The sequence below is a fragment of the Amphibalanus amphitrite genome, unplaced genomic scaffold (assembly GCF_019059575.1).
Source record: "Amphibalanus amphitrite isolate SeventyFive unplaced genomic scaffold, NRLGWU_Aamphi_draft 000034F_arrow, whole genome shotgun sequence".
Lineage (NCBI taxonomy): Eukaryota > Metazoa > Arthropoda > Thecostraca > Balanomorpha > Balanidae > Amphibalanus > Amphibalanus amphitrite.
Window position 1 is genome coordinate 987,626 of NW_024881530.1, and position 19,695 is coordinate 1,007,320.

The 19,695-nt window shown below is 53.4% G+C and overlaps 1 protein-coding gene and 1 non-coding gene across 13 annotated transcripts; one reads left to right on the forward strand and one right to left on the reverse strand.

The window, feature by feature from the left end:
* Positions 1–65: 65 nt before the first annotated feature.
* LOC122369811 (hyccin-like) lies at positions 66–19,114 on the reverse strand. 12 transcript variants are annotated; one of them, XM_043344858.1, is made up of 11 exons: positions 19,073–19,114; positions 16,335–16,490; positions 14,907–15,041; positions 14,397–14,522; positions 13,972–14,067; positions 13,157–13,278; positions 6,361–6,465; positions 4,381–4,511; positions 3,855–3,968; positions 2,698–3,614; positions 66–2,449 (listed from the first exon to the last, which is right to left on the reverse strand). In XM_043344858.1, the coding sequence occupies exons 2-10, from the start codon at positions 16,479–16,481 to the stop codon at positions 2,731–2,733; spliced, it is 1,860 nt and encodes a 619-aa protein (XP_043200793.1). In that variant the 5' UTR covers positions 16,482–16,490; positions 19,073–19,114; the 3' UTR covers positions 66–2,449; positions 2,698–2,730. The 12 variants fall into 12 exon arrangements, with proteins under 12 accessions (XP_043200793.1, XP_043200773.1, XP_043200812.1 ...); XM_043344838.1 differs by having other exon boundaries at positions 4,381–4,562; positions 19,073–19,111; XM_043344877.1 differs by having other exon boundaries at positions 19,047–19,073.
* Positions 6,577–6,658, forward strand: Trnas-cga. Its single transcript has one exon. It is a non-coding gene; the product is annotated as a tRNA-Ser (tRNA).
* Positions 19,115–19,695: the final 581 nt, after the last annotated feature.

The window sequence follows — 19,695 nt, forward strand, 5'->3', positions numbered from 1 at the left end:
CACTTGAATGATGAATCTCATCTCAGACCCATCACCCATCGGGTCAACAAATCAAACATCGCACATCTGGATACAGTAGGGTGTATTATCGGCACCCATTGGCAACATATAGATGAAGTCACGGCTGGGAGGCATTATTTCTGAGCCGGCTGCCGCGCGCCGGAGGCTAAACACGATGTGTGTAACTCGGCTACACGACGAGAGCACTGCAGCTGCTGCTGAAGACCCGACCCAAGCGACCGCCGCACCGCGCTACCGCGACCAGAAGCCGAGAATGGCAGACCGGCACCGGCCCCTGATTACCCCGCTGCAACTAAATCACACAAATGATGGCTAAATCCGCTCACAGAGAGTGGAAAGATATGGCAAATAATAAAATATAGTGATCAAGGAAAGGTACCAAGCATGGTCGACATATCACCACTTTATACTGCCGGGGCAGATAGGCAAATTATCACACAAATCAGTGCATAACAAGCGCAAACCAATCAGAATAATCATATAACTGAAAACGATCGATCATCGACAAACTCCGCTCGCTGCTCTCATATTGCTGATGTCGCTGACCAAAGTGCATCACCGCCTCTCTGGGACGGTCGCCCTCTGCCCCCTGAACCCTGACCGGACGCGTCAGTCTGTCTCCAGCCGGTGGGGGGCGACAGCGGCCAGCCGCCGCGACCCGCCTCTGGAAGATTGGGGACACAACGAGTACACAGAGATACACACGCAAAACGCCGATGTAGATAATGCACGGTCGGGTGGCGCGAGTCGCGGGACGGGCGCTCCCCCAGCGCCGGTTGCCTCGCGACTGTGACCCATTAACGGTTCGGCACTGCATACTGCACAACTGGAAGGATATATGCTTACACGCGCAGGCACTCACACGTGATTCCCTGCATAACGCGATTCGCATGCACACGTGATAACAACGAATATCAACAGCGGGTAGGTAAAGGTAATAACGGAAAACGGCAGACGCCTCACGGCGCCTGTGTTGGAGTGTCGAGTTACGGTCGGAACTGACAGTTTGTTCAGCGGTCTAGCGGAAGGCAAACGATTAGCGACCCCAGCTGTGACCGTTCGGACTTGTTCTAGCAGTGGTACAGGTGCACTAAGGTCCCATTGATTATTGTCAGTGTTGTCGCGCGTCCCCCGGCACCCCACGCTATCTTTGGCTATCTACTTCTGAGCACCACCGCAAACAATTCCGTCGATAACAGAACGTGGCCTAATATCACCAGTCAAACTCACAACGGCACCCGTCCCTGGCACAGCGTCGAATAGCGCCGTACTGAAGGGCATACCGACGGGTGAGCAACAACTAACCACATCTAACCAACACTGACTTATCTGGGTGTCTCACTGCATAGCTCGGGTATGGGATCCATACGGTCAACGATCAGCCTGGGTGCCAACAACACCCAACGTATCAGCACGCTTGTGACGCGACGCGAACCTGCGCGGCGGGCGTAACGTGACGCTGACGTAACAGTGACGTCACATAACGTGACGCTCGCGAGTGACACACGCAAAGGCAGGAATGTGAACCTCCTCCTAGACCACCGAGCCGAGGCACTGGTGCTGCCCGGATGGCACATCCGACCGTGTACGTTAGCGCTGCCCAGCACACGCCCCAAAAATCAACAAATCACACCGATTACGCAAATTCACTAACGACCCATTCAGACTCGGTACCTGACTGCTAGCTACCAGTCTACCCACCTAGCACTGGCCTACACACCTGCCCTGCCTCTCATCTCTTCCTACACATCAGTGGTGCGCGCGTTGGCCGTCACCGCCAGTGACTCCCTCCTCACAGAGTACACGACCGCGGGCTCCGATCGACCGTGTCCCACCGCCTCGTCCGAGGCCGTGCTGGTCACAGACGAGCTGTCCGTCTCGCGACGTTCGCGGCGCGGCGTGGCGCTCTCCGAGCCAGAGCTCACCACTCGCAGCTCCCCGGGCTCTAGACGCGCCAGCGGAGGGCCCGGCGGCCACTCTTCGTCACCGTTCAGGGCCAGAGAGTTGCGCGCGCTAGATGGAGTGCCATTGGGCGCGCTGCTGCCCCCGCCGGAGCCTGTGCGCCGGCCGGAGCGTTTTGAGTCGCCCTTCTTCTTGCTCTTCTCGCCGGCGCCGCCAGCTCCGGCCGCTCCGCTGCCGGCGCCGGTACCAGAACTGACAACACCATCAGCTGCCCGATCGCCGCCGCTGTCCAGTCGTTTCTTCTCCTCAGCTCCGCGCTTTTTGACGAGACCCGGCAGCGCCGCCAGCATGGCCGTCACGTGCTTGTCGGGTCCACTGCGCTCACGCTCGGCGGGCCGGTGTTTGCGTTCCTTGAGGCGACTCTTTGCGGCGGGCGCGTCGGCCGTCTGGTCGTCCTCGGTCTGTTCGGAGATTACCGACAGGGGCTCGCCGTCGTGCGCCGCGCCCGGCTGGATAGGAATGTCGTCTGAAACGGAGAGTGGGAAATGGTCACCCGAGTGGCCATTGCGGTCAACAACTAACAACAAACGGTCGAAAAGGCATCGCAAGGCACTTAGCCAAAATGTCCACAGAAGTTAGGTTCAATTCACTTTACGTGAGAAAAGCTACGCATCAGAGAGAAGTGCAAGGCACCATACAAACACACAATCGATGGTCACAATTGAAGCTTCCCTCGCCTCGATTCCGCCTCACTCTGCGGGCTGCGGCACCCACCTCGGTAGGCCAGGATCACAGAAGAACACAGGATCAGGGTGAGGATGTGTGGAACTTGTCTGTATCGTCCGAGGACGCCTCGCCATCTGACGCGCTGTACAGCGAGGTTGTCTGTGATGAGCGGGGCGAGTTGGGTAGCTCCAGCGCCACCATGGTCGGTGACAGGGCCGCTGGTGACGGTTGCTCTCCAGCTGAGCAGGTTCGTCCGTCTCCTGAGCCGCTCGGGCTGGCCTCTGCCGCACTGCACCCGCCTCCGTCTGGTGAGGGAGGCTCCAGGTCTCCGACTACATACTCGTCGGGAGCGGGAGGCGCTGAAGGTCTCACTGAGGCGTCACTCGCGGGGTTGGCTGTTATATCAGCATCTGGAGGTTCATCGGGGGATTCCTCCGACAGCCAAGTGGAGGAAGCTGTCCTCCAGCTGCTGGAGGCTCCTCCGCGCGTGCTGTCGGAGAAATGCACCGACGGCCGTGCGGAGTTCCTGTACGGAACTCCTGACGAGGAAGGCTCGGACGCCGACCGGCCCGTCCACGGGTCATCCCACCAGCCGCCTTTGAACACACCGAGCCGCCGCCAGTCACCCAGCTCTGTTTGCCACGTGCCGCGCTGCTCTGCCTCCTCTCTCGTCAGGATCCAGTGGAAACTATCCGTCGACACGGATCCACGCGCCTCTGGATGATCCTCCCCACTACTACTGCTTCCCTCCAGCAGTGCCGGATCCCTGTTCGGATCCAGATCCACTCCCGGATCCTGGTCGGACGCGTGGTCGTGCCGGCCGCGACTGCGCCGGATGCGTCGTTTGATGCTGCGGATACCCTTTCGCAGTTTGCTGGTGGCCGTGGCGGCAGGTGAGGGCGTGTGGGCCACACTGGCCGGTCCTGACGAGTCGGTGGTGTCCTCCGGAGGAGGATCAATGTCGTCTGAGGAACAGAGAGGACGGGATGGCGAGAGAGGAACAGGATGAGGACGGGTGGGTGGGGTTGAGGCAAGGAGAACAATAAAGGATACTCATAATCGTATTGAGAAATATCGTGAGAAATTTCTATTGAGAAAAGTTCAAAAAGATGGAGAAATATTTAATATTACAATTTACAACATCCACAGCGCAGACCTCCCGCAATCCCCACCAAACAACCCTCTCCCAGTATCGCTTAACTCACCTGGCAGTTTTTTGGTGCGGAACGAGGCGTTGGTGATGATAAACTTGTTGACTGCGGCCGGCAGTGACGTCACAGAAGGCAGCTCGGTCAGGTTCAGCTGGCTATCTGTTAGACCTGGTAAGGAGAGGGGGTTGGTCAGTGTCGGCAGTGACGTCACAGAAGGCAGCTCGGTCAGGTTCAGCTGGCTGTCCGTTAGACCTGACAAAGGGAGGAGAGGGACGTTTGGGCAGCTGTTCGGAACAAGACTGGACGTCTCTCGCGTTAACGGAAACCGTTAACAATGTAAATTACGATGAGGAAAATTAGCCACACTAATGAACGCTACGAAACAAACACCGGAGCCTAGCACATAGCTTTTTCAGCATGTTTGGTCATTCCCTCGAAATAATCCTGCGTTTCGCCGTCCCTAAAAGCACACTATTATTTGTATCACATGACAGAAATACACGAATCCCACACGTTCGAAGCCCTCAAGTCTCCCCTCCAAACCATCTTCCTCCTCCCTCCTAACGATCGTCCTGCTCACCTGCCGGCGATATGTTGAGCGAGTTCCTCATGGCGTTGGCGGCCACGGTGACCTTGGCGCTGACATCGTACTGCCCCCGGAAGGTGACCGCCTCGAGCGCCTGCGTGGCGGCCGCTGTGACCGTCTCGTACCTGCAGCAGGTGTAGGTGGGATCGCCTGGGTCCAGGTGCAGGGACGGCGTGCTGGCCGGCGGACAACGCGGAACGACAGGGAGGGGGCAGAGGAGCGAGATGGCAGGGAAAGAGAGGGGACAGAGGGCAGGTGGGATGTCACGATGGCAGGGGAAGGAGATGAGAAAGCAGACAAAGGTAACGGTATCAGGGATATGGTAATGGGAGCGATTATTAGGTAATGGTTGGCGTAGTGAATAAATGGCGGTTACATGAGGTGGTAGAAGATATTCAATGGTTGTAGACGAAGAAACGAAGGAAGACCACGGTTGGACATCGGAAAGGACATCGGATTAGGCAAAGCAGGAAGCAAAGCCGAATGCAGGGAAGCCAATTCAAAGGCGTTGATAAAGCCAGGGTCACGGACGGATTCAGGAAAACGGTATTGAAAGAGGCAGAGGGTACGGCGGTGAAGAATAGGTATCGTGATGATAGAATTGGGGGCGTGGAAGGAAGGAGGACCGACATGGCGGGGGCGGGGGCGGGGGCGGGGGCGGGGCGGGCGAGGCATGCTGTTAGCTGAGCAGCAGGCGACACACAAATGCAGCATGCCCGACTCTGCGGCATTACACTGCGCATGCGCGAGCTCATGACGTCACAGGGAGGAGCTCTGCAGCTCCGGCTGACGTCACGGCAGGCCGAGATGCACCACTATGACGTCACATCTAGTACGACTGACGTCACACACAGCATAGACGTCACATATGGGTCTTCTGCTTCGACAACAAGCAGAGACGCATAGGCCGTGTTATAATCAATTCTGGACACACAATCAAATTCTTAGGGTGTGGCCTGTTATCACACAGCAACACAGAAATGCATAGAGCACGACAGATAGCACACTGCACGGTTCGCAGATACAAGCTAACAGAGTTTCCAGAGAAACACGAAATGGCTACACGATCATCCAGGTCTCGCACTTGGCTGCAAACATCCTTACAGTAACCAGCCGGCAGCCACATCCTCATTCCACAGCTCACAGCCAGGCATCCACATTTCCACAGTCCAGTCCACACCCTGAACATCCACAGTTCACTAAACCGACACATAAACGCACTGGCCACACTAGACACAGGAACAGACATCGTTGCGATCGGCCGACAACCTCGACACAGCTGACAAACACACTGCAGGCGTTAATGCAATCTGGCAACAACACATCTACGTACGCATAGTTCGTCATTGCAACATTCAGTCCTCGAGTCCGCACAAAGCATGCATGCACGCTCAGGTCAAATAGCTACCGTAACTCGCGCATAAAATCCCTTGGGGCAAACCCAGGTTCGTACCTACTTTAAAAATGTGGGGATACGTCGGCCAGACCGACTTTAGAAAACTCTGGCGATTTTTTTGTTCGAGCGTTGCGGTGAGTAGACCATGCTCCTCACCCAACAGTTAACACCCGCGGTCTGAACAACACGGGATAGTGGCCGGCCCCGACCGCGTGCATAGGCCACGCCGGGTGACCACCGACGCCGAGGGCGAGCCGGGAGGGGCGGCCAGCGGGCACAAACTCGTCTGCCACGCCAGGGCCCTTACACTTACCGTGCGCTTCGGGCTGTGACGACTCGGGAAGAAGGGACACACACCGCGGAAGCGATACGAGCTTATTCGTACGAGCTCGTACTATGTTCGTAGCTCTTGAGTGGACTAGCTAGCTGTCGCTCTATGTTTACCGAGGGGAAGTTCGATCCAGCGCTCAGCAGAAGCAAACTTAGATTGACCTGTTGGTTTCCCAGAATATGAATAGCGATGAGCGACCGCTGTCCCAAAATTAGCCAGCTGCCATTCCCTGAATGGTCAGACTTACATGATGAAGTATATTGCATGCAGAAACTCCAGCTGGAGGTCTGAAGAAACCGTCAGTCGCGGGTCCAGTGGAGGGGCCGTCATCGTGAACCCCTGGCCACATATTCTGTGGAACAAGCAGAACTCAGTCAAGACTTTCCGTGGGACAGGGGATGACAAAAAAATGAATGCGGTCCACCTGGCATCCGATCAACTTTAGACGACCGACGAACCCGTAGCAGTCGTGGCCGAGTGGTTAAGGCGTCAGACTCGAAATCTGATGGGGTCTCCCCGCACAGGTTCGAATCCTGTCGGCTGCGAACAGTTTTTCAATTTCAGATTCAGTCAGGCGAAATATCGTCGCGAAAGATCAGGCGGGCATGCCGCTCCCACAGACGGTTGGACTATGATGATGATTTGGTGTTTTAGGGCGCACCAGCAACGAGGCTATATGGCGCCCATATCTAACCAATCTTCCTCAAAGTCGGGGGTTAAAAATCACCTGAAGCCCGGAGGCCGTGATGAACGAAAAGAGGCGAAAGGAATCGAGAAAAGGGGAGTCGTCGCGGAGAAGTGTTCTCAAAGAGAGCTGGGGGCCACGCAATCCAAAAAACCGCAATCGCTCAGCGTCCAGTCTCGGGCACTCGACCAAGACGTGTCGGACCGAAAGTCGGTCACCACATCTGGTACAAATAGGCCTGGAGCCAACGCCGATAAGGAACCCATGGGTGCCATAAGTGTGCCCGGTACGAAGCCGGCAGAGGACCACCTCCTCGCGTCGCGATCTGCGTGAGGCCGACAACCAGGTAGCTAAACCTGGCTTGATACGTAAAAGTTTGTTACCGTGGGATTGGCTCCAGGCCTCCTGCCACTTTCCGAGGAGGAAAGAGCCCACCGCCGGTACAAAGTCCCTGGCGGGTAGAGGGAATCGGCGGGAGCACGGATACTGCGCAGCATGGTTCGCAGCTCGGTCCGCCCGTTCGTTGCCGTGAATACCGACGTGGCTAGGGATCCAGCAAAAAGACACCGACGTACCCTCTCGGTCGAGGGCTGTCACACGAAGAAGAATCTCCTGTGCGAGGGGGTCAGAAGGATAGAATTGTGACAAGGACTGGAGACCACTCAATGAGTCAGAAAGAATAACATATGACCGAGCGGGATTAATCTCGATAAAACACAGGAGTTTGAGGATAGCGACCAATTCGCAGGAAAAAACGGATGCATGTTTAGGTAAGGTAAAACACCGCACAGCGTCGCCGCAGACGAAAGCACACCCGGCACCGTCATCAGTCTTTGAGCCGTCAGTATAACAGGCTATGTAGTCAGAGTACCTTGAAATATGTTCCAGCGCACGAGCCTTTAAAACAGCTGGAGGGATGTCGCCTTTTCTCACATCGGTGAGGGAAAGGTCCACCTTTGGCGGGACTTGTCTCCACGGTGGGACAGATGGCCACTCCTTACGCATGACCCCCCGAAGTTTAATTTGAGCTTCCGAGAGCAGCGATTGCATACGAGAGCAGAAAGGGGGGTAGCGGACAGTACGTGCACCTTCTCCGGTTCTGAAAAGCGCCAGGTTGGCACGTGAGAAAACTGCATCATAGGCAGGGTGGGAAGGCAACTGGCGGAGTTTTATGGTATATCTCATGCCCAGTAGCTGGCGACGCAAGGCAAGAGGTGGCTCGTGGGCCTCTACAAGGAGGCTGGCTACTGGGGTGGTCCGGAACGCACCAGTGGCAATACGAAGAGCAGTATGGTGCACAGAGTCCAGAATACGTTTCGAGGTCTCCGTGGCGTTATCGTATATAAAACAGCCGTAGTCTAGTCTAGAACGGACAAGAGCACGATAAAGCAAGAGCAGTGTCTTACGATCCGCCCCATAGCAGGTACGCGCAACACATTTCAAAACATTCATAGCTCGAAAACATCGGTCGCGGAGCTCTTTCAGGTGAGTGCGGTAGGTAAGACGGCTGTCTATTACCATCCCAAGAAACTTCACCTCCGACTTCACAGGGATCACTGCACCCCTTAGCCTGACAGAGAAGTCAGGGCAATTACGGCGAAAACGGCAAAAGTGGACACCTACAGTTTTGGCTGTCGAGAATCGTAGTCCGTTAACAGCACTCCAGTTTTCTAATCTTTTAATTGCCAACTGGAGCTGTCTCTCTACTATACGTGTGGTTGCACCACTGGCCCAGATAGAGAAGTCATCCACAAAAAGGGCACGGCCAATGGAAGGGGGCAGGTGATCGGCAATATCGTTAATCATTACCCCGAACAGCACAACACTTAGGACTCCTCCTTGGGGGACACCGTTGACCTGGGGGAACTGCTCTGAGAGGTTGCCACCGACACGGACTCTGAAAGACCGGTTAGATAAAAAGCTGGCGAGGAAATGGCCCATTGTACCGCGTATACCGTACTTGAAAAGCTTTTGTAAAATACCGAAACGCCAAGTGGTATCATACGCAGCCTCAATGTCGAAAAACAATGCACCAATGTGTCGCTTCCGCCTAAATGCGCAACGAACCTCGGTATCAAGGGCTAAAATGTGGTCTACTGTGCTCCGATACTTTCTGAAACCGCACTGCGAGTTAGATAAAACACCTTGTTCCTCCAGAAACCAGACGAGACGCGCGTTTACAACTCGCTCAAGCAGCTTGCCCAGGGCAGATGTCAACGCAATAGGGCGGTAGTGAAGCGGATCAAGCCCGCTTTTACCAGCCTTCAGCACCGGGATAATGATGGCCGTCCGCCATGTTTCGGGGTACAGCCCTCTTTCCCAGAGCGCATTGAAAAGATGGAGCAATGCTTCAAGTCCCGGTGACGGGAGACGCCGAAGCATCTCATTGTGTACAAGATCAGGGCCTTCTGCGACACACTTCAGGCCACCTATAGCGGACTTTAACTCTTCCATAGTAAAGGGATCATTGTAGCTAAAATGTTGTGATGTGTTAAAATTGACGCCAGTCGATTCGCACCGAGCACGATGGCGGGCGAAGTCGGGGTCAGAACAGTCACCGACACAGCGGTCATGTAACGCACGGCCTATTTCGTACGCTACATCAGCTGGGTTCGACACATTTCTGCCAAACACACTCAGAACAGGAAGAGGGGATGAGGAGAAACGACCTGATATACGTTTTATACGGGACCAAACCTCGGAGATTGGCGTGAATCTGTTAAGCTGGCTGATGTATTCCACCCAGGATTCGTGTTTAGCTTTCTTGACCGTCCACCTAGCGAACGCTCTGGCTTTTCTAAACGCGATCATGTTTGCGGTGGTGCAGTTATGCCTGAAAGCGCGCAGCGCTCGTTTCCGCGCTCTGATGGCGTCTCGACACGCATCGGACCACCATGGGACCGGCCGGCGAGAAGGCGCCCCCGATGTACGAGGAATGGATGCCTTGGCTGCTTCAATGAGTAAGGAGGTGAAATCGGTTACTGACAGATCATCTGTAGGGTCAGATGAGAGAGCATCCTCCAAGCACGTTTGAAATTTCTCCCAGTCTGCCCTCCGCAGGTTCCATCTCGGTGGCCGGCAGCCAACCGAGGGCCGCTCACGCAGTTCAAGCCATATGGGGAAATGGTCACTACCAAAAGAGTCCGCGTCCACTCGCCACGTAAAAAGCGGCACAAGGTGTGGACTGACAAGGCTGAGATCTAGAACTGATGAATGTCCCGACGGCATGGTGAAATGGGTAGCAGCACCAGTGTTTAAAACACAAAGGCCCTCCTCGTCTATCAAGGACGCTAAAAGTCGACCGCGTGTACACACAGAATCACATCCCCATGCAGAGTGGTGAGAGTTAAAATCACCCAGAAGCATCACAGGTGGAGGGAGCTCGGCAATTAGCCGGCGTAGTTCCAGAAGAGGAAGAGCTGCGCCAGGGGGACAGTAAAGTGAGCACACAGTGATGTCACGCTGGCCTAGATGAATGCGGACCGCTACCGCCTGAAGGGGCGAGCTTAAATCAATACATCTCGCAGGCACGGCGTTATGGACCAGAACCAGAACACCTCCGTGCGCGACGGTTTCAGTAGCAAGGTCCCTGCGAAAAACCGAAAATCCTTTCATGGGGAACCTGGACTCAGATCTGAGTTTGGTTTCTTGGATGCAAGCAACCAAAGGTCGCTGAGAGCGGATTAGTGCTTGCAGTTCTGGAGTGCTAGAACGCAAGCCTCTGCAGTTCCACTGCAGGATAAAACGTGTTATTGCTGTAGTTTTGAGCGCTTGGGGTAAGCGAAAGGTGTCTAAAACTGGCGACTTTGACTTGAGTTAAAAAAAAGGCGGGGACTTAAAAATGCTCCTCGCCACCGGGGCCCGGGCCACCGCCAAAGGCTACCTTTGGATGGCCCTCGCGGAGCCGTCCATCGGCCGACCTAGGCCGGCCCGTAGCTCCCGGTTGAAACTTCAGCCGCGAGCGGGGGCTACCATCGTTTGACGGAGATAACTCCCACGGAAGTGTGCGCTTCGTGGGGCGGCCCGGGGCAGGCGGCGGCCCCGCCGGTCTCGGCTCCGATGGTGGTGTGCATGGCGGGGGTCGGGGTCCCGACCCCTCGCCCGAGGCGGGCACCGGAGGGGCACCAGAAGGACGCTGTGAATGGGGTGGAGGGAGTGGAGGAAGTGGAGGGGGTGGAGGGGGTGGTGGTGGCGGTGGGAGCGGGGGTGGGGGAGAAGGTGGAGGGGGCGGAGGAGGTGGAGGGGGCGGAGGTGGAGGAGGGGGTGGAGGGGTAGGGGGAGGTCCCATCAGAGGTGACGGGGCCGCCCCCGGCCCACCAGGACCTCCACGGACAGAGGACGCTCGACGCTCCTCAAGAGCCTGGGCCATCCTCCGCCCTAGTCTGGCGTCCTGCTCAAGCCGCTCCTCCCGACCGCGGCGCAGAGCCGCCATGACTGCAGTCTCCCTGGGCGGGGGTCGACGGATCTCCGGAGACGTGAACGGGGTCCGTTCGACAGAGCGCGGCGGTGGGGGCGGGCCCCGGCGACGACCCCGGGCGAGGGTCCACTCACCACCCCGCGGCGTGGCCGTATCCTCGGGGGCGGCTGAAGCCTCCACCCCCGCCCCAGTCTCATCCTCTCTTCCTCCCCCACAGGAGGGGGACGAGACTCCTCGCCTCCTGCTTGGCGACGTCTGCGTGGCGGAGCACGACAACGCTTTAGGGGGCTCCTGTTGAACTGATGAGTTGCTGTGACTGTTGGCATCTGGGACAAAGCAGAAGCCGAATGACTTCAGAATCGCTATTAACTGACCGATGCTGTTGTTGGTATCAGTTTCAGTGGGGCAGCGCTGTCTAGAACCGTTGGCCACACTAGCATAAGACCGCTTGGGATGGAGGGCAGCAAAGCGGTCTCGGGCCTGACGAAATGACAGCCTTTCGGTGACCTTCAGGGACATTATTTCTTTTTCTCTCTGGAGGGCCGGGCATCGCCCATCAAACGAGGAATGTGGAGTCTGAGAGTCGTCACAATTGACGCATCTCAACTCGGACGACGAACATTCGGCACTGCTATGGTCATTTGCCGCACAGCTCCCGCATGCTGGTCTGTTCCGACAGCTGTCTCGAGTGTGACCGAATCGGAGACACTGAAAACAACGCATGGGACTCGGGACATATGGTCGAACTTTCACGGACAGATATCCTATCATCACCTCCCTCGGCAGTTCCAGCGAGTTGAAAGTCAAAATGATACTGTGCGTGGGTGCGAGAGCGCCACTTCTCTTGGTGTAGATGCGGCGGGCGGCGGAGACCCCAAACTGTGACAGGCCTTCGGCGATCTCGTCGTTTTGCATGCCCTCCAGATCGTCGCAAAAAATGACCCCTCGGCTGGAATTTTTCGTGCGATGCGGCGAAACGCTGACCGAAAGGTTTACTTCCTTCCTGCCCTGCTGATCCTTAACTGTGTATGTGAAGTGAGTAGCTTTCAGGGCCCTTTCCGCCTCTCTATCGTCAACAAACTCTACTTCGATGCCTCCGTCTCTAAGTTTTTCACACCTCGCAATCTTACCAAATCTGTCACAGCCCTCTCGTCTCTGAAAGGGAGACAGCGACGCGAGTTTTCGTTCGTCGGATGTGAATATAAGAACTTTTGGTCGTGCTCCACCGACTGCACTAGGTGCAAGGGGTTCAGCCGAGGCTGTGGTCCGTGGGGGTGCCAAGTGAGAATCCATGGAAAGTGTAATTGTTTCGGTCCCGCAGCCTCCCACCCACCTCGGAGCCCAACTGGGGGACGGCCACACTCCCCCGTAGGGTGGTGGTCCGCCAGGAGTACTGCAGGACTATACGGGGGCCGGGACGCCAAAAGCAGCAAGACGAAGCCGCCGGGTACGGGGCCGCGTGAGCCGCGGCCGCCGCAGAGCCATGCGGCGCGGGACCGGACCTGATCCCGCGCGCGGACATGGATACGGTGGCGCTAAGCCCCGCGCTGAAGGAATCAGGCGGCCCCTGCACCCGGCGGCAACCCCCCGCATACCCGTCGCCCAGCCCCCTTGACCCCGATTAGCCAGTGCTGCACAGGGCGACGCCTGACCGGACGGTTGGACTAGCATCTCGACCCAGCTCGTAGACATTCCTTAGCTGCTGAATCTTAAAATGCCTGGGGCGACTCAGTAAGCTACTTAGAAAAGGAAACTCAAAAGCAGAATTTACAGCCAGCGCCTACAGCAGTAATTAGACATCCAGTATCCCTAGTCCCAGCTCGAATACATGTAAATCCGTATATGCCCCCCCCCCCTCCAGACCCACTGACCCCTGGCCTGTGTCAAAATGAATAACCCAAAAATAGCTATGCCCCTCTGATCCGTGGAAGCCAAACCGACCTAATGATGGCCCGACAGGCGGCCTGCAGAGCGGGCTCCGACATCTGACTCAGGTAGCGGTTGTAGACGGTCATCAGCGCCGACAGAACCTGCTGTCGGTTGGACGCCCGTATTCGCTGAGCCTGGGGGAACGCCACGGGTACTAAGTCACGGGGAGGTAATCATCCGCTGGCACTACCTACTAAAAGGTCACGGGCCACTGGCCAGGGTCGCGACCCTCCGACCGGTCGGAGGGGACGTCGGGTTCACGGGGTGTAATACGTGATGCAACGGCGGCTCGCGTGCAGTGTTACATTATCGCACTGTTGACGGTATGGATTTAGCTGGAATAATCTATTGATGAACACGCCTGTTCTATGGACTGGTATGATAGCTCACTTCAAAGCATCCCGACTTTCAACTTTCAACTTACTTTGCACGAATAACTGCATCGCGATGTAATGGAAACACTTATGCATCTCGGAAAAAATGCCGCGACGGATTGCTAAGGCATACAATAACACAGATGGCAAGTGAAGTCTTTTACAATTACAAGACACGCTTATTACTAATGCTATATTAACTCATGACATGCTTATATATTGATAAGATAATGGTGGGTCTAGCCCGTGCGTCACGACAGGGTACTGAGTCAGGTACCCAATGATCTGCAGCAAGGGTTCCCACTCCATGACTGAGCTGTGGCAGAGGCCCACTCCCTACTCCACTGATCTGTGGCAGGGGTCCCCACTCCCCACTCTCCACTGACCAGGGCTGAGATCCCCACTCCGCTGACCTACGAGCCAGAGGACTCCCGTACTCTCCACTGAACTGACCTGCGGCAGGGGTCCCCACTCGACGGAGAAGGCGTCTCCGAGCTCCAGTCGGGACAGCGAGTGTTCCGTCAGACTCGAGGGCGCCATATGGAGAGGCTGTAACACAGCGGTGTCCATTACGGCACTCAAACTCGAGCCCGAGTCAGCGAGTTCAGTTTATCGATGGGCTTAACATTCAACAGGATGCATACCTTTGAGGGCCTAATGCATACCGAGCAGCAGTCCATTTCTCAAATTTACAGCTCGTTGTCATTAATCAGAATATCGGCATCATCGCTTACATCTGAATACAAGATCGCATCATATTGCACAGCGAATACCAATAAGACATACTAGATCGCCACCATTATCACACTCAAATCAAGCTGCAGCACGCCCACTGCGTTATCCAAGGAGCTCGGCTACAACTGTCGCTAGTCGCTCACCATGTGGTAGACGGACTGCTTGATGAGCGTGGGCATGCGGAAGGAGACGACGCGCGGCTGACCCCGCTCGTCGACTACCTCCAGGTTGTACATCCCCAGCAGGAGCGTCTCGGTCGGCTTACTCGTCTGCAGCGGTGGGCGTGGTTCTCGGGGTCAGTTGGTGCCGAAACCCAGGATGGCAATAAAAATTGCGATGCAATGGTGTAGCCGGTAGCGTAATAAGACGGTGGTTCATGATGAGACTGACGCATCGACAAGTGAAAGCACGCCAGTTGCCACCGAGATATGAATGAAAAACGAAGAGAACGAAAGGTGACATACCTAACCTCGCCCCTCGGTAACAAAAATAAATAGTAACAGAATGAAACAACCAGCGAAAATCATTCCTTCATTCACAAAACGTTGCATAAAAACATGTTTAGTTTCGCTGTCAACGAAGCCTTCTTTACTCCAACGTTATTTCACAACCATACCTCAGTTCCCCCCCCCCGCACCCATATACACGCGTACCTTCTGATTCCGCGTGGCCACTGCGTTCAGGTAGGCGTGCATCAGTGGTGGCAGGCACTGTAGACTGAAGTGGACTAGGTTCGGCTCCCGGGACCGGTAAAACGTCAACAGCTGGCCACATACGTCGTCCAGTAGCTGCAAACGGCGAGAAACAAACAAACGACTTCAGTGCAGTTGGTAGAAACTCAGGCCGGTAAGATGGTTGGGAACATCTGTGCGCAGCACACCGAAAGAAGTGTGCCAAATGCAACATCTATAACGATCATTTGTCGATCAGCATGTGATGCATGGGACGTCCCAGCATTCACGACATACCATAGACATTACAATACACAACGCCCGATGAATGAAACAGTTGAAACTCAACACATACTACGGTATGATCGATAAAACGACCGGGGACGGAATAGCGTCAACAACTGCTGATAGCAGCCGAATTAGACTGCAGAGGATTATTACTGCATAATGCAATGACGTAAGGCTTTGGCGATAAACACCACATAACAATTAATAATGCATGCAATTTAACCGCGGTTTTGCGTCTTGATGGGTATCACAAGTGAAATGTCTAGGAAGCTACGATATGCAAATATTCCGGAAGCTCAGTAGTTTCATTCAGTTACATAAAACATAAAAACATATTTAGAGACTAGAAATAAGAATCAGATTGTGATTTGCGCACGAACAATCATATAGCAACGGGTCACCTTGAAATTTCTGCCCCGGCAACGGGGTCAGTCAACGGTTACAGCCCCAGCCATGGCCGATGCTACGAGAGACCGCTTGAGCACGCTGGCGAAGCGTAACGAATCGCTCAGAGTTGGCAGGTGAACCACTTGGCAAGCCAGCCGGCCGAGAGATTAGAATTTCAGCCGAGTAATGGTCCAAATCACATGTTATGAATTCCGTCGTCCACAGGTTTCTAGCGACGGCGACGTTGAACAAGAATTCAAGGCCAGCAAACCCAGTCACTGGTGTGTTCATGGTTGTAAGTGAGGCTACAACGTTTTGAATCGGTATATTGGCAAAGTCAGGAACTGTGCCTAGCATATGTAATATACTATCAGGAGTCCTGATTCAAGACGTCCTGATTCAGGACGTCTTGCAGTACACGTACAGGCCAAAACCCCTACCGAAAGGCCCTAACATTATCGTAGTGACGGGAAAAATTTGAACGTCAAAGGATTATCGACCACGTAGACGAACGCTTTGACACGTCACAGTTCACTTACCCACCTCAAATGATCAGTTACTCTCACTAGCGGCAGGCCAAGTCCATTGGAAGTCTCGCATTCGTAAAACAGCGTTGGAGCAGCTCGAGCCCTGGCTCTCGCCATGGAAAGCCTAACTGAGCCACAGATACTATAATGAGCAACGTCATTGCTTCAACTCTATTTTCAGGGGTGCACGAGGCGCGTTACTACGTACGTGATGGAGGTTGGGGTCCTCAAACACCCGCAGAAGTGCCGCTGTGGTCTCATGGTCGGCCATCAGGTTGGCCGCGTACGACTTGACATCGAGCGGCTTGATGCTCTGCCATTCTTGAATCCATTCGTGGATGGGAGAGTCGGCCATGACGCTATGCTGGAAACGAGAGATGTGTCAGAGGAGGCTGAGAGTTCAATAATGAAAAGTGAAGGTACAGGTCTTTTTTTAAGGGTATATTTAATTTTTAACCCTCGCGGCACAGGCCATTTTGCGTCCTTCGACGGCAAAAGGGGGGGGGGGTACGATCCCGCTCGCGTTTGACCCCTGATCGAGCTAGAGCTTCGCGGAAAACACGAGCGTAATGCCCGTGACGAGAGGAAGCCGATGATACCCGATTTTAAGGTCCTCGGTCATCGGTTGACCTTCCAGGTCAGGTCAATAGGTACCCCAAAAATCGGGAAAATCGGGACCTGTTAGAAAATCATAAAGTGTGGCTGCTACGGGGCTTCTCAGGGTGCTGATCACGAATGTCATACTAGTTTTGATCACAGATGATGTCTTTATGCATTTAGGCCATGTCGGGTCAGGTCAGGTCAACCAGTACCTAGGGGTTCTGCCGGGTAATCGCCTACGTGTTAAGTGTAAACCGCCTCTGACAGCTTCGTAACATGTTACGAAGGCACCAATACTACTTAGTATATGTTCAGATGGTTGCTAAATTCGAATTTAGCTCCAAAAACTAACCTAGAAACAGGTGAAAGTCGAAAAAGTGGATAGAGTTCATCAAAGGTCAATGACCTGACCTGACCTTCATGTGACCTTGACATCCACCCTAATGCATGGGAGCAACATCAAAACACATATTTGAACGCTTGAAACCACGAAAAGACTGCAAACGCGCGACTAATGCGAGCCGCCATACGCCGAACCGCGATTCCGGCCAAACATGGTCTCGGAAAACAGGTCACAGGTCAAAGGTCATTTGGGTCGGGGTTATGAAATTTTCAGGGCAGGTGTAAAATTGATCAACGCGAGGGTACCTAATGAAAGTTTCGTCGCGATCGGTCGTTTTTTACGCGAGTTATTCGCGAAAAACCTCAGGGGGGTTGCATCAACCTCCCCCTGCGCCGGCGAGGGTTAAAATAGGTGTTATGAAATATGTGATGGTTTGAGTCTAGGTACAACTGTAGAGCAATCAATCCAGTATGAGAAGAGGAAGTGTGTGGTGGTAGCAATAGTAACATCTAATTTCATTCCAAATAATGAAGGAAAACGCTTCTTTTGATTGCACTCATTCACAAACATTATATTCGGCCCTTCAACTGGGGATGCCACCTAGTAAAGGGGTAGGTACAGTGTCGGTGTACCTTCGAGATTTAGCCATCTGGGCTCGATTACCGGGCAAGGCACACATCCTTTTTCACTGCTTAGTCCTTGGCCAATGGCCTTTTAAAACAGCATGAGAACTTCTGTGAGCACTTGACGTGCTGGATATGATGTTTGACCCAAATTACATTGGCCCTATGGATATGGGTGACCTGCTGAGCTACTATTGCTGGTGCATCACCACTTGGCTTGATTATAAATCACAGCTTTGTTTAGAGGATGCTAAGAGGCCTAGGCAACAGGCCTTTTAAAGTGTGGGTCGAAACAAACCTTTCCTTACAGATGAAATGACTTGTGAACTCCTCTGCCACACTAAGTACTTTGCAGTCTAGTAAAAAGAGATATGTCCAACAGGCAACAGCTTTATCTTATTTTTGAGCTTTGTTTGATAGATATAGGCTGTTTTGGATTTCATGTCCAGTTGGTAGGGACTGGTGTTAATAAATATCCTGCCATTGCTCATTGCTTCTGCTGCCAAGCTTTGCAAAGTCAGTTGTCTCAGCAGTCTTGGTTTCTGCCTTCATGCTACACAGCACATGTTTCAACCTTGTTGGAGTTGAAATTGACTTCAAAAAGACTTAACATGTGCTGTGTAGCATAAAGGCTGAAACCAAGGCTGCTGGGCAAAGACCAGACTGGCTTAGACTTTGCAAACTTTGGCAGCAGAGGCATTCTTGAATCTTGATAGTTGATTCTTAATATTTCAACAGCCTTAACTCTTGAAACTATGATCATAAGCTATAGTCAAAGAAACAAACAAACTTAAGAAAGAATGGAATTTAAGTGCTACACTCAATTTCCACGTGTTTTGCTTCCTGGAAATGTATAGTTCTGATATAATTTGTGTAAAACCCATGAGAGAAATTTTCTTGGATATAACTGAGACAAAAGACACATGCATGAACAGCAGTTCCCCTTTAAATCCGTTCTTTGTAAGGTTAGATGGACTATAGAATATTTTTAAGCAGGGCCCTACTTCAGCACATGACACTACCTGTCGGCTCATGCTATCAATAGGTGCTGAACCCAGTTCCTACAGAAACATAAGCAAGAATTGGCAATCCTGTTTATGTTTAGAGGAAACCAAGCATCAATACCTGGTGGATTCAGGTAACGTCATGCACTGAAACAGGGCCCAGGAAATATAGTGCCTTAGTTATCTTAACACTATGTAGGTTGAGGTACCTAAAGATAAGCATTACATCAACCACACATTTACTGTTACCGGTGGAGCTGAATCCTATAGGTACTAAACATTGCTTTAGAGGGCAACCATATGAAATAAAAACGAACAGCTACAGACTGCACAGAACCATGAACACAAACATTTGCAGCAATTCCACGCTAGTCACCTCTCTTATTTCCGACACCACCACAGCGTGTAACACCCAAGGCCCTATATACCAGGTAGGGTCGTCCGGCGATTCTACCTTTTCGTGACGTCTGCTCGTGACGTCATTTGGAGTCAAGTCTCGAAGCCCCGTTCAATCCCCATGTAAATGAGCGATTTTCGAAGCACTGTAGAATGAAGTCTGCACAAGATATATCAAACCTAAGTATCTTATCTGAAAGAGCAGACAATTTTCTGCAAGTTATCTATTACGTGTTTTTCGCTAAATCTTTTGCTTTTTTCACAAAAGCGTAAAATGTCCCCCCATGTCTCCGCAGCCTCCCTGCCGCCGACCGCCGCGCGGTCGCGGTAGTGTAGTGGTTAGCGTGCCCGCGCAGTATTCCAAAGGTCCCGAGTTCGAATCTATGCGGTGCGGAACTTTAATTGCAATTCCAAGCTGAATATACGCACATCCATAATAAATTATTATTCGTATAGCTAAACTGTCACCAAGCTATCCATATAAATTGACTTCACCCAAAATATCGGCAAGATTCTATTAAAATATAAATTCAAATATGGCGGCTTGAACTGCCGCGTGCGTTAGGCTCCGCCCATAGCTCCGCCCACATGCGTGACGTCATT